This window comes from Tupaia chinensis, unplaced genomic scaffold (genome assembly GCF_000334495.1).
Source record: "Tupaia chinensis unplaced genomic scaffold, TupChi_1.0 Scaffold143824_1, whole genome shotgun sequence".
In the NCBI taxonomy this organism is placed as follows: domain Eukaryota; kingdom Metazoa; phylum Chordata; class Mammalia; order Scandentia; family Tupaiidae; genus Tupaia; species Tupaia belangeri.
In genome coordinates, this window is record NW_006203674.1 from 684,997 (window position 1) to 700,313 (window position 15,317).

Below are 15,317 nucleotides of genomic sequence, written 5' to 3' on the forward strand. Positions count from 1 at the left end.
TATACACTGTGTTTCTGAACAGTCTTAAACGTAAAAAGGCTGAGATATTCCCTATATATGTTTTCAGGTTTTCAACGTGATGAATCAGAGAAAACAGGGGTCAAGTGCCTCCCTCCTGTTTCCTTTTCTGTAGATCGAGGCACTTGTTCCCTGTCCCTGATCCTGCTCAGGCGCTGCTTGGACCCTGCGCTGCTCGGATCCCACCCTGCTCTTTGGCCTTACCGTCCTGGCTTCTCAAGCTCAATATCTAGAGGCTGTGAGCTCTCAGCCAGACAGACTGCCTCCTGAGCATGGCAGAGGGCGGATTTGGGCAGCTCCAAGAGCCCCCAACTGTCTCCTGCTTGAGACTGGCCCTCACTGTCCTAAAGGCCTTCCACTACTGTGCTCAGGGGCCTGCCCCCAAACCACGTCCTACAATCAAGCAGGATGCAAGAGACTAGACAGCCCCGCAGTCTCGCGGTGGTGCTTGAGGAAAATAACTGAGAAAGACAGGGACCGACAAAGAAAAGGAAGAATAAATTACTAAGAGGGGCGAGGAGGATCAGAGCGGCATGGGGCGGAGAGGAGGAGCATTGGCAAAGATGATTGCCCACCCAGACTGCACAGTTGCTAAGTGTGATGATTAATGGCAATTTAAATCAATTGCACTGATAATTTTTAAAAAATACATATTTATGTGGCTTTTAAGGCAAAGGATTTCTTTAACCTGGGCATACCACACCAAGGAAGTATTCTAGCCCTTGCGATCAGCTTACCCAGAGTTTGGTGCCGGGCGGGGAACAGGGCTCGTCCACCTGCCTCCCAGCGAGCAGTGGGCGGTGAAGACACGCTCCCGTGCTTATCACGTGAGGTTCACGCCACGCCTTGCACACCAGCCCATACTCAATCACTTTTGCTGTCTCCCCAGGTATGGACGGTAGGATGACAACTCTCGAGCTTGACATTTAGAGAAAGCCCAAATCAAGGAGAGTGACTCCTCACCTCCCAGAGTCCTAATCAGCAGCTGCTAAGATTTCTGTTTTTCCTCTCTCAGTTTCAGGAATCAGATGGACCATGTGGCCACCTACACCAAATTGCCTATCAAGGGCAACCTTGAGATGTCCCCGGATGCAGGGACTGTGGCGACTTGTTGCTCCTGCCTGCCAAAGCACCTGCTTACCTTTATGTCTGGCAAAATAGCGCCCCAGGATGATGAGCAAGCACAGCATGGCAAACACCACCACGGCCACGACGCCGCCGATCACGGCGTGATCCACCGCCCTGATCGAGCCTTCCTCACCTGCCCGAGAGTCTGTGGAGATCAGAAGAGGGATAGGGATGAAGAGCTTGTTACAAGACACCAGGAGCCCTGGCCACCCTGCCTCCAGGGTCAGAAGGGCACCTTCTTTTTACATAGAGAGTCAGAGAGAACATTCGAGATGGATCAGGTTACACTGAGGGAGCAGACTGACCTGTCCAGTCCTGAATTGATCTGTTCTCCCCACAAGGCAATTTCATTATAAGCAGCACAGGAGCGCCAGTGCATGTGGAACAAGCTTAGGGAGGCGGGGAGGGGAGACAGAGACCCTATGCGGTCCTGACCTAGGCTCAAGCATTCACACTGTCTATGACCAGTTGCAGATCCTAATAAGGAGAGCGACCTGACTATTTAAGGCACCTTTAGGCAATACCAGGAAGTCTGAAGGGGAGGCCAAAGCATCTCTCTATAGAGGCCCCGTGACTGAGTCCCTGACAGGTAAATGCATAGGAAAAGTAAGGCGTTCAAAAGCCACAGCTGCCTAGAGATGAAACAAGGATTAGGAGACTTGAGACAAGTAACACGCTTGCTCCATTCGGATGTATGAGGGAGTAAGCCTCAATTTAAAACCTAAAAACCTATTTCAAAAGAGACAGCAAGGAATAATTGTCCATTGCCACAGACAGTTTTTATTTTATTTATTTAACACTTGGCGATGCAATTAATTTTCCTTTATAAGCATCACTCCCTGAGGATGTCTTCTTCCAACTGAGGAACAACGTGTTTGGCTGGGGAACAACTCCAGAATGAACCCGGAATGAGCTATGGCGATGCAGAACGGATGTATGGCCGTGTAAACAATTTTAATTTAAGAATGTGGCTACATCACCCCTTGCTGAAATCCTAATGGCACCCGAGATTTATAATGTAGTAAAAAACAATTATTCTCCCGTTGATTAATACATTAACATTTTGGAGTGGAAGCTAAACCATTGTCTTTTTTTTATTGAGTCAAGTCCGACACCTCCATTAAAATGATTTACTAGCTGTACCTTACAATTTAAGCACAGCAGCAACAGAAACGGTAAAAATCTTTTAACTTTACATGATTTGTGAAGTCATATGTGAAGGATTTACCATTTAAATCTTTCAGTACAAGAAGCACATGGCCCATAAATCTGTCCCCCTTGCAGCTGCTGGACGCCTAAGAGAAATGCATTTCACTAGGAAGACTGAGAGTGCAAATTCAAGTCAATTTTTAAGAAAGATTTATCTCTGTCTCTCTCCAAAGAACAGAGCAAATCTCTGAAGCCTCCACCTCTAATAATATTTGAAGTTTATCGATCAAGTGTACAGATCCGTGACAGCTAAAGGTAATGGTGCTCTTTTGAGCCGAAACCTGATACAACGCTTTCAGCAGTAGAGCATGATTTACACTTTCTATCGATATTTCCAATTCTGCTCTGAGATTAAGCACTGAAGGATGTGGGGAAATAACTCGTGACTGAGGGCTCCGTGAGAAGTGCTTTAATTAAAAGAGTTTCAATTAAAAAAAAAAAAAAGTGGAGTACTTAAAGTGTATCATTCAGTTACCTTTGAAAGGACCACAGAAAAACCCCAAACCCAAACCCGAACCGAGACGCCAAGTCAGAGAAAGCGGCAGGCCGCCCAGGACAACAGGATGATGGGAGTTTAATTGGAGAATGGAGAAGGGTTGGAGGCAGAGTGCACTGCAGCCAATTAGCCCGCTCCATGATGTGCGAGCCCCTCCAGGAACATGTCTAATAAGCTCAGCTCAAGACGTGGTGGGGAGAAACATCCCTCCTCCCCCAGAAGGTTGCTGACTGCAGATGCTACAGCCCCTGTCGTCTTGGAAGTCATTTCAAGGCAGAACTCGGCCCTGGGAACTTTCTCTTCCCTCTGTTTTTTTTTTTTTTTTTTCCCTGACAACAGAGTTTGCAAGCCTCCTGGGGGTACCCCTGGACATGGGGTGTCTGCTGGTGGAGAGTGTTTTACACACTGGAAACTTGCACCCCAACTGCACAAATTCGAAACTGTTCAAGGGGGCCAAGAGGACCAGAATAGGAGGAGGCTGTGTTTTTCAGAGAGAGCTGTCAAAATACGGGATTTTTTTTTTTTAAGTTAATTTTTGTTCCATGAGAGAATGGGCTACCCCAACAGGATCTTCATGCCTCAATCTCCCCTAGTCTCAGCCATTCTGGATCAGGGGCATGCACACTCCCATATGCTCAGGGAGGTCCTGAGATTCAAACCCAGGGCCTTTCCTATGTAGGTCCAGCTACTGCTGTACTGCACCTGGCCCCCAACATAGGGGATGACCTTGACGAAATGAGATTGAATTGCCTCCGACTGCTATGGGCTTTAGAGCTATTGAAATGTGTGTCTCTCTCTCAACAAACGCTTCATGTCTTAGATCTGAGTGAGGAAAACGAACTAAGCCTAGACTGGGAGGAGAGGGGAAAGCTGGCACACGAGCACCGGGTGAGGAGCAGTCCTGCCCTGGGAAGGCCGAGAATGGAGAGAAGCCTTCAAAAGCTGTTGTAGGTACAACTCTAACCCTCTAACCCACTTGGGGAAGGTACTCCTTTGTCTGCTGTTAAAAGGTCGCCTCCATGCCATCAAACGTTCTAGAAGTGTACGAGAAAGCCAGAAAGGAGCAGGGAAAGCTCTGTGACAAAGAATAAACAATTTCTTGAGCCAAAAACTATTCATTTGACCTTTGCACCTCATGACCTTAGTGCTAAATATACTCAGTGGTTTTTTTTTTTTTTTTTCTTTTTTTTTCTCTCCGCACTTAGCCCAAATTAAATACCTAGGTTCTAGTAGTCTGATCTTCCCCACCCTCAAGGACATACATATTTTACAGATGCTTATTTATAAGGGTAATCTCTCCAGCTATCTTCTGATACTCACTTGGATCAGAAAGTTTACTACCACAGTTAATCACTGAGACATCTTTCCTGCCTTCAATTACTGCGGACGGACATGGAGGTAACTGATGTTTAATTTACGGGGAACATTGGCGGTTATGAGGGCCTTGCCGCCTCTTCCCACCCCACTCCCACCTCCTGGGTTTACTGTGGAAGGCACTAATGGGGCGGGGCCTGTTCACTAAGTGCCTGTGATGGCCTGGCATCCCCTAGGAAGAGCTGAGAAGATCCCAAGACTCATTCCACTCCTTTCTTTGCTTCTATGTGTGGGATGGGTGGAGTTCTCATGGTGCTGTTGATTGGCTTAAGGCAGCGGGGGAAGAGGGACAAGGCCCGCTACTTGCTCCTGGCTAAGAACAGCCACCCTGCGGGCTCGTCCCACTGGAGGTATGAAGCAACAACAGGAGGCGAGGCACTAGGCTACTGAAGCAGGGCGAGAACTGGAATCCGAAGGAAATGCCCACCACTGAAAGGGGCATGGGTAGGCACAGAGCCCATCGGCCACTTGAGCTTTCCTGCTCTAATCACAAGGTAAGCACTCTGACCAGATCCTTAACAAAATTTTTCTACTTTGAAAGTTGTGCCTTTCATCGTTAACCAAAGATCTCCCTCTTCTTAGGGTGCAGATCCTTTCATTCAGGTCCCAAGACCAAGGCTTTACCGGGAATTTCCTTTCCAGACATTGGCTCCTTTTGCTCACCAGGCAGACAAGCAAACCCAAAGCAGACTCCACAGGTGCCCCTCGCTTCTCAGTTGAAAAACAAACGTGGGCATGTGAAGCACTTACAAACGTGCCCAATCCACAAAGCAAATGGGCATCGCTCTGGCTTAGAAAGTCATGACTTCTTGTTCCCTAACAGGCTACAACTGTCCCTCTCACTTGGTAACAGGTATCAGACTGTCTCTATTCTGGGACTAAGCTCTGCCCCCATCACCCTGGAAAGCAAAACTATGTTTCTGCTTGGTGCGTGTGTCTAGCACAAAGGTTATTCCAGCATGCGTAGGTAACAATCTCACTGGAGTTTGGACACGCATCCAAACAATCTCCCATGTGATCTCCAGGGAGTGGGGCCTCATCGTTTCAAAAGTCTGATTTGTAAATGCTAGGGGGTGTTCGTGACAACTCAGTGGCGGTAGGTACATCCCTGCCTGCCAGTCCTGTCCCATCCAGCAGCCATTTCTAGGGCTCCAGGTGTGACAGCTAAATCACGAACTGTTTAGTATTCGTGAATTAGCTCTTCTTTTGGCAAAAAGCTGAAACAACTTGGCTCCAGGTGATTTTATAGGCTGCTTGCAGAATGCTAAGTTGACTACTACCGCCACGGCCGTAGCTTCCACCTGCCTGGGCTCATTTCAGCACCTTAGACACGGCAAGGACAAAAAAAATCTCAAAGAAACCCTCAAGAGGGATGCTCCAAACTGCTCAGACGTCTTTTCCTTGGGCCAGATGACCTGGCCTGATCCATTCCTCATGGGCAATATGAAGGGGGCGCATTCTAAAGGCAGTAGATTCCTAGGGCCTAACAAGAAAGGTGATTGCCGGTGGAATTTACATCTCTTTGCCTTGCCTCTAGGGGACTCCTCCTCTCTCTGTTCTTACTCCACCAACTGTGCACTGCATCCATCCTCTACCTCGTGAACCATCACACAGTACCCGGCAGCCAGGCACCCTGTGCTGAATAGGGCTCTGCAAGGGGTCCGGACCCTATGTCCACTTTACCACCTGGCGTGGGACCTGTAACATAAACTACCACGCAAGTGCCCACAGATAACCAGGGATGGCCAGTGTATTCTAGACGAGCTCCTGGCAAATAGGGACTTGAGCAGAGGCAGTCTCTGAGCTGAACTCTCCCTGCAGCTGCAGCCTGCCCATCCTGAAGCCCTTCCTCGGTTCTTGTAGGGAACTGAGAATGCAAGGTCAGTGTTTCTGCAAAAAGGACACCAGGTTTTGTACCCCTGAGGAGGTGAAATGTGACACAGTAATATATAATTAAATATGCAGCATGGCGTGACAGCCACACCCCATGGGCGCACCCTGGCATTCCAAACATCCCTGGCTCAGGCTTTAAAGGCAACGTTAAATCAACTTGGGGAGATATAGACATGCCCCTTAAATATACATACTTACTCTTTTAATAGGTTATAAACTACCTTAGGTCTCATCTTAAAACCAACACTTAACACATGAGAAGTTCTAATAATATCGGTCCTCTCTTTCTATGCGTTAGACAATTCGGATACTCGGCCTCTGTCGTTATATCCAGGGATGGACAGAACGAAGAGAAAGGTATACTCCTTGACTTTGGCAACTCTCTGTCACTTGGTTCAGTCTGAGTCATCTTCTTGGACTGAGATCTTGCTGGCCAAATCAGTTTAATTAAAACCTTAGAATTGGTGTTTATAATGGAAATGCTGCCTCCAGCTTCCCAGGGCTGCAGGGATTAGGCTATCTCCGAGAAAGCTTAATGACTACGGTATCCTTCGCTACCTCTTGCTAAAATGGAGGAGGTGGGGGGGTGGAGAAGCTGACCGGCAGTAGATTTTGCAAATCTGAAGCCAAAACAAAATTTGACCTCAAAAAAAAAAAAAAAAGAAAGACAGAAAAAAACAAACCAAAACACACACAAACCCGGCACCATCTGAAAAATGTAGCTACTCATTCTTATCTCCTATTGTGGCTCCCGTCTATGGCAACAAAAATAAGTGTGCATTTTAAAAAGCACAACTTTATTACTGAAGGGGAACAAACTGAATGGCATGCGCTGACAAAATGCCACATTATTTGCTAATCCTAATATGTTATTCTTCTTTAAGATTTGCTTTTCTCAGCACCAATTCAATTATAGATGCTACAAATCCTTCTGACATTTAATTCCCTCTTGTCAGAGAGTAGTAAATGTATACAGTACATGCACAGCTTTCCCATTAAGATGTTAATATATATTGGAGCACAGTAGCCTCTCTGCAGCATAACCTTTCCTTTCTGTCTTCTGAGAAAGTGGAAGAGAAGGAATAAACCTAAGGCAAGAAAATCATGAAGAATCCCATATAGCATCCCAGGCAGCTAGTACTAGCCGTCAGCTGCATCCAATTCTAGAAACATAACGGCAGCTATGCTAGGCATTTCAAAGGCACTATGTTAAGCTACTTAAAGGAAAACTGCAGTGATCATCCTTCTCGTGCCACCCCGAGCTCAGTATGTGTTCATTTAAATTAGAAGTGCTGCGTACAGACTGCGGTTGTGCGTTACTGCTGCTCAGCGACCAGGCCTTGGGGCTGTCTTAGACTGCCTAGTGTGAGCCTCCAGAAACAGGCCCAAACGGGATGAGTTAGGAGGTCGCATCCTGCATGGTCCACTGGAACGGGCATTGCACCTGCCATCAGATCTGGGAAATAAGTTGAGCTTCATTACTTTTCTCTGCGTCGTTCGGCAGGTCAACCAGGCACACTGAGCCATTGAGCACAATTATATCCTTTACGGGGTTGCTCCGCGAGCCGATTTGTGGCTGAATATGAAAGTGCCGATTTGGCTCAGGGTTTGGCATATCACATGAACTTGGTGTTTGCTCAGTTTAAATCTGCTATATTAAATAATGCCTAAGGAGGGTTTTATTCCAGTTCTTATTACCAACCCAAGGCAAATAATTCCAATCTCTTTAGGGTAAGGGTTGGATTGTAGACTTGGCATTACTCACACAAGGTTAAGATGCCCAATACATATTTACGGAGTTGAAATCACCAAGCTTTCTTTTCATTTATCTAGAATGTTCACATGGCGTAACGACTGGCCTCGCTGTCTACTATGATAGTCTAGGGTGCGGACCTGGCAGCTAAAGGCCATCTAGTTCAAGTTGCGATTCATGTATTCCATCTGAGTATCAGGATATTGTCAGTTAAGTACGCAAACAAATTTCTTTTTTTCTTTAGTATATTTTTCTCTCCTCTAAAGTTACTTTGGTTAATTTTACAATGGTGGAAATGACCTGATGCAACAGGATACAAATCCTCCTGAGGCATTTCGCATCCCAATGAGACCAAAAGCCATCCTTAAGAGTTCACTCCACTTGTCTCATAATAACAAGGACTCAGAGCTGTGACTGCCTTTGAAGCAACAGGAAGGCACGGAGGATGACACCAGAGTTTTCCTTAAAGGAACGTACGCCTGATAAAGAGGACAGAGGTATCAAATACTTCCAGACATACGTTTCCCACTAGAATCTCTCTCTGGAGAAAGATGTTTCTGTGGACCTCAGGCATTTGGGGGTGTGAGGAGGATGGATTAATGAATATGGTGAAGTCACCCCAAAGCAGTGTCCAACCTGTAGAACTGGAATTCACACTTTGCTTTGTGACCTGCCAACTGGTTTCAGTTTGGAAAAGTTTCTATTTGATGGTCTCCTTCTTCCCCGTGGGCAAAACAGCAGGATGTTGGATTATGGGAGAGATCAGTGGTACAAGTACAAATCGCACTGTGAGAGAGTCCTGGATGAGCTGGCAGGGACCCAATACAACTGTTTGAGCCCTGCACTCAACTAAATTTTAGAAGAGAATTTATATGGCTTAACCTTTTCCAACCTATCACGTTTCCATGGCACTTAGCACACTACCTAAGGGGAAATGGATCCCATAATATAGGGGAGTCAATGAGACAATATCAATGAAAACATCAGAGTGTAGGTCTTCTTTGAAGGGGAAAGAGCTTGGTTTAATGTGGGAAATTCCAGGAGAGCGAACACGTGGTGCTATGCCTGCCGGGCTAAGAAGAACCCTGTGTCTCCCTCCTCACTCCATAAATACATGCACTCAATTAAAAAGGCTCAAGAGGAAAAGAGTTTCCAAAGACCCCAGCACCAAGGCAGCTGTGCATTTCAGAAGGGAATGGGGACCACTCTAAACTAAAGTCGTCTATTTTTTCCGGGGGAAGGAAGACCTGCGTTCAAATTCTGGCTGCCTCTCGAGTAAGCGAGAAGGGTAACCCCTTTGCCCCAGTCTCCTCATTTGTAATCTGAGGCTGACAACCCTCCCCTAATGATCTCAGAGGCTTTTCATGGAAATCTTCCCATGGATAGTTCATTCTCTCTCTCTCTTTTTTTTTTTTAGACAGAGAGATTTTTGCTATAGGGTGTGTATGCTCGCCAGAGAGACAGAGAGAGACAGAGGGACAGAAATCACGCTCCAGGGGAGACGGCCACATTGCAATTCCTTCTCCTCCATTCTTCTCTTGGGATTTTTGGTATACACACACATGTGCCCGGCTTGAGTTTTAAGTCACCGGGTCCGGGACTCAAACTGTGATCGACTATGTGGCAGTCCAGCTACATAACCATTATGCCTTCTGCTGGTCCCATGCTGGCTCATTCTCCTCTATCAGGTCTTATTGTCTCATTGGTCTCCGCCCGATGAGTGTTTCTAAACTAACCTCCATTTTCTCCCAGTCCTAGTCCCTTACTTCCACTTCATCCAGCTTTATTGTCACCACCTGAAATGGACTTGTGTGTTGAGTCTGTTTCCCCCACTGAAGTAGGAGCAGGACCCTGGCATGTGAAGCCCACGGCAGCTCCAACTCCACTTGGTCTCATTCATTGTTGTGTGCCTGGTGCCCAGCCCAGAGCCTAGAGTGTAGAAGGGACTCAAACAATTTTTGGAACGAATACAGATCAACTGAGATAATATGTGTGAAAGAGCTTTCTGAACTGTAAAGTGCCAGAGAAATACAAGCTAAATCACACCACAGTTTAGATGTTTGGGTCATACCTTAAATGTCTATACAGCTCAGCTGGGTTTTGTTTTTATTATCATTATTGTTGCTATTATTAATCTACCAAAGAAAAGGAATAGCCTGTCTGCCAAATCTAGGCCATATTTTATGTGAAGGCCAACAAGAAAAGAGCTCTCCTTGAATGCTATGGCTGTCAAGTTTTCCGTATGCATCTCAGGCAAATTCAGCCAAGACTGTAAGATACTCCTAGGAACCAGATGGCCAGAGAGATTACATCAGAGCTGGTCACGTGGATCCAAAAGCCTTTTAAGTGCTTTGGTTATCTACATTTAGACTTTTTTTTTTTTTTTAATTAGACTATCTTTTGAGCTCATGTTTCCTTTGTAATCCATTGAGAAAACCATACTTGGCTTCCTTACATTTTCCCTTAACACCTAGGCAAGGAGTATCAAAATCATGTAGACTTTTCTCTCTACTTATTTGGCGGATTATGAGGGAGAAGTAGCTTATTTGTACATCATTTTCTTGTTTGTAGGGCAAGAGCTGAAAACACATGACAGCTCTGGAATTTCTTGTTGGTGCCTTTGCTTCCAACACAGAAGACTGATGGATTGCATTGACTGTGCTGGAGGGCCACTCTCTGGCGCACTGTGTATTTACCATCTCACTCCACTAAACAGGTCCCCAAAGCCCCTCTATTGCTGAAGGGAAGGAGCCAGTTAGAGGCACTTCAAAAAAGTTTTAAAATAAAATAGAGGGATAAATATGCTTACAGCTATTCTATTCCACACGGGTGGCAATCACCACCAGCTGTCACCAGGAAACAGCAGATGTAATTGATAAAGCAATTCAAAACTCTTGTGGGTCCATCATCAACACAGTGAACACCCAAAAGTAAATGAAAGAGTTCAAAGTAGAACTGCATAAGCTTCTCTAGTCTGCCAATAATTAAATCACTGAACTACACACAAGCACACTTTTTAAAATGCAGATTAAAAAGGAGGATCAGCTGAGTGACTTGCTCTGCTGGATGAGGATGGAGTGCCATATGTTGCTTATGACATTATCATTAACTGAGGTAGCACTGGTGAATGGGGGTGGTGGGAGAGGGTTATGAGTGGAAGACAGACCAACATTATTTGGAAGGAAATCCAGTATGTTACATTTATCTGTACTACGGGAAGGAGGAGATTTCTACCTCTATGCAGCAGGGAACGGATGATAATATTATTCATTACTTCAGTTTAGCATTAAATGTGCAACACCTACTCTAATTTATTGATGGACTGTTTAAGACGGGTGTTAACCTGTTTGTCTTGTATTATAATTGAATTCAGTCTCCAGGCTACAGAAATTTGAGAAGTTCATCCTTTCTCAATCAATATGCTCCCCTTCAGTGACCCATTTCAAGACAGCTTCATAAAAAATAATGTATTTTGTTTTAATAAATTTAAACACTATGACAGCTGCTCAATTTTTATTGGTTGTTTTTTCTTCCCTTCAGATGTCTCTTTGCTGCCGAGTGAAGCCAAGCTCACAATCAATAGTAATTGATTAATCAGCATCCCCTTTGAACAAAGGTGCTAATCAGTTTTTGATTAGTTCATCAAACCAGATGCAAAGGCAGCCCAGCCCTAGCCTGATAGTCCATCAGTGTTCTACATGACTTACGGCTTCGGAGCAATATGACTGCAGTGCTCCTGGAAGGCGTGGGGGAGGGGGCACTGTAATTATTAATTTAACCGAATTATTATGAACACAAACAGTTGTTGGTTTATTGCTCCTGACTTGGTGATTGATAGAACTGTAGCAGGGACCCATCTGACATGGTGCAGTGCTGAGACCCAGAGTATTCCTAATTGATGATGCTGGCGGAGGAGGTGGATGGCTGATTTAGTCACATTTTCCTAAAGAGGAGAAAAATGGCTTTTGCATATCTAAGTGATCCTTGTCTGGCTAAGATGCCAAGGGGGATCAGGGCCAAGTAAACCAATGAGAAGTCCTTTCACAGGGTCCTTGGGAAGACCTAGTGTCTTGGCCACTGGGTCACGAAGTTGTTTTATTTAGGGTTATCAGAACTGAGACTGTCTACAACTAGGAACTCAAGAAGAAACTGCTTAATTCCAGCATTACATTTTAAGCAGAGAGAAAGACTTACTCATTTTTTTTTTAAATTAAACTAACATTAATTAATGTTTTAGCAGTTTTTGAAATATGCTAAAAATAAGAGGCAAAGATAAAAAACAAACAGCCCTAGATGAGCTGGCTATTTTCTAGTCTATTATTTATCTAAACTCACTGGGATTTAGAATTCATTTAGTCATCCAGCCAGTGTCGGTGTTTCCTACACAACAGGCAGGCAGCACTGAACGAAATCAACATGGCTTCCTGAAGCTTTCACTTTGTAGAAAAAAATCAAATAGCTAAGCTCAAACTGGGACATGCCACATAACACAAAAGTAAAGATATCCCTGAGGCTAGAATGAAGCACAGAGTAGGTAATAAACTTACTGCATCTAAAAGACTGGGCAGTACTATCTTATTTTCTCACTGGGCAAGACTTAGAGTTAAGGATGGCACCTCAACAACCAAGTATTAACTGGAGCTTGTTGAAAACTTCAGAAATGGGCAATGTAGAACGTTCCTTTCCAATAGACTACAGTAAGCATCTATGGTCCTGTGTCTTAGTTTCTCCATCACAATGCCAAGGAAAGGGCCTTTGTTTACTGATTATTATGTGAGTGATCAATGAAAACATTGAAGGAGCTATAACTGGTTGACAGTCAAGTCCCACAACATCATGGGAGCTCATATAATTGTTTAGCTCTGACCACTTTAAAATCTCCGCCCTCCCTCCTTTTTAGGATATGCTTCTTATTCTGGAATTAGTAACACCTAAATCCTGGAATCAAGCATGAAACCTACTTTTGCAAGAGCTCAGTGTGCTGTGAAAAAGGTCTGAGGTGGATAATTAGTTTACATCATGGTGTGTGACAAAACAATTGCCCCTCTTCCTCCCTTCCCTCCCTACCCCCTACTTCTAAGATAACTACGACATGGCTTTTTCAGTCCATTCTATGAAGTAGATAGTCAATATGAGTTTGTTTTTAAAGATCTTGTCACATAATCCAACACCCTTAAACTGCTTGGTAATGTAACAAAATTCCTGAACCATGACATATTGAGGATGTAAACATCATTGTAAGCCGCAGAACACAGAGTGGCTTTAGTACACTCCCAAAGATACGTTGACCTCTATTGCACCAATAGCATGGGCCCCGTATCTGAAATATAAATTACGACCACCCAGGGAAGAGAAGTGGGTGGGTGAATGGGGAGGAAGAAAGTGTTGATAAAGATTTGCTTTATGGTAGTTTCAAAATCCACACTTGCTAGTGCATTGTTCAGCAAACCAAAGGGCTGTTTTGTAGAGGTGGATGGAGCACCCACAGGTTGGACACTGCGTGCCTTACCTAATGACTAGCCCTTACCTGAGAGGTCCTCACTGTCCAGTTCTTCTGCGGAATTGGGCAACTGAGTAAGGCCTTACAAGTAAAAACAAATCGTTTTTTCTTTTCATTCCTCGAGGGACATAAACAAAACACTTAAGAACTGAGGATGAATTTCTTAAAACAAAACAAACAAAAAAAAAACATGAGCCAAATCTCTTGCTATCTCTCTCTTTTTTGGATAGCTTGAATGTATTAATCCGTAAGTACATTTCTTCAATAATGTAATTTTGCTACTGATACACAATCGAGGCAGAAAGAGTCCTCAGTCTCCACTGTTCAAACCACATGAAACATGAAGGTGAATGTTTAAAATCACTCATTCATAACAGCATGCAAAAAGAAAGAAAATAAATAAAGCCTGATTGTTAGCTGTCGATGCTCTGATATACCTCTTAAATACAAATATATTTAGATGTTACATACTGATGTATGTAAGTTTTAGCTCCCATTTTACTGTAAATTGAAATCCTTTGCCAATAGTGACAACCACAGTTCATTATCAATTTATGATGATCTTGGATCACATATTTCAAAATGGTACAGCATCTGCTAACCGCAGATTGCAGGTTATGCCTTCATCAGAAAATCTGATTCATGAAATGATTTTTTTTTTTTTGAAGGAGAGAATTTCATAAATCAATGGTATTCCTGAACAATAAAACCCTCAAAGCTGAAAAAGCAGTTAGGTCAGGAGATAATCAAGTGGGGGCTTGAAATGCCTATATGGGAGTCAACCCCACTGCTGGCCAGCTGAGATGGTTCTGGTTAGCCTTGATTTGAATTAAAAAAGGTGAACAAGGAAGAAGATAAACAGTAGGGGAGGCTCAGCTAGGAGGTGGTATCCATTTCTTCACATTTATCTGTAGGTTGACCCTTTAATGAAGTTTATTAAACAAAGCAAAATGTTAGACACAGAAGGCGCCCTTTGGTTGTTCTTGGCCACTCTGCTCAGTCTTGTCTGACTGCTCTGGGTCTTCTAATTCAGACAACATTTGCTTATATTTTTGTAATGGGATTTGTCACTTTTGAAGCTACTTATGAACCTTATTAAACTTCAAGGTCTTTGAAGAGAGGGGCAAGTCTTGCTTAGTTTTGCATCTTTCCCTTCTTCAATAGCCAAGCATGATATGTATTTCAGCACTTATTTGCTAAATTAATGATTTGGATGTGATGCCCAGTGAATGACCAATCTGAGCGTAAAAGCAACCACAACTAATGCTCTAGATATGAGGAATGTCAGACTGATTGTACTATTTTTAAAAACCCAAATGAACCAAAACAGTCATGTACATATAGTAGAGCTTGGATTTTGTAAGTTGCTTTATAAAGAAGCTCAATGACAATTGCTAGGCAGTTTGATTTGCTGCAAGGAGGTTGTCCTATTATCAGCCCTTGAGGAAGAAGAATTTCCATCATGACCCTTGGGTGCCAATACTCCAGAGCAGGTGTCAATCAAAAATGGAAGACTGAGTTCACAGGTGTTCCCAAACTTTGGATTTAGACAACGAAAGGGAAAGCAGCGATAATTCAATAAATGACAGAGGCAACTGAGTAGGGATGCTGTTCATTTGTCCTGAAATCTGATTGGTCGAAAGTGTTGCTATTTCTAATTGGCTATATACGTTGTAGAAAGAATGATGAATACAATTATTTGAATAACCGTTATAAATGGGCAACATAAAGAACTTTTCTGTAGTTAATTATGAATTTGCAGTTCTCAGAAGGCTAATCCCTCACTTCTACGTGGTCCAATGAATATCAAAGCGCTCTACATACGTGCTCGGTGCCCAATGAACCATATTAAACAAGGATGTTTCAAGTAGGCAGCTTTACTGCTGAAGGCTTGTTTCCTTGGGGAGGGCATTAGAAAGCTAATTTTAAAAAATAAAGACAAATAT

The 15,317-nt window shown here is 43.9% G+C and overlaps 1 protein-coding gene across 4 annotated transcripts in view; it reads right to left on the reverse strand.

Annotated features, from left to right (window-relative positions):
• CADM1 (cell adhesion molecule 1) overlaps positions 1–15,317 on the reverse strand; it is a gene marked incomplete at its 5' end in the record, with an annotated part of 74,259 nt that overhangs the window by 3,556 nt on the left and 55,386 nt on the right. For 2 of the 4 annotated variants that reach the window (XM_014582819.2, XM_014582817.2), the window contains 2 exon segments: positions 1,160–1,291; positions 13,399–13,452. In XM_014582819.2, the coding sequence (XP_014438305.1) occupies positions 1,160–1,291; positions 13,399–13,452 (186 nt within the window). 4 annotated transcript variants of the gene reach the window in all.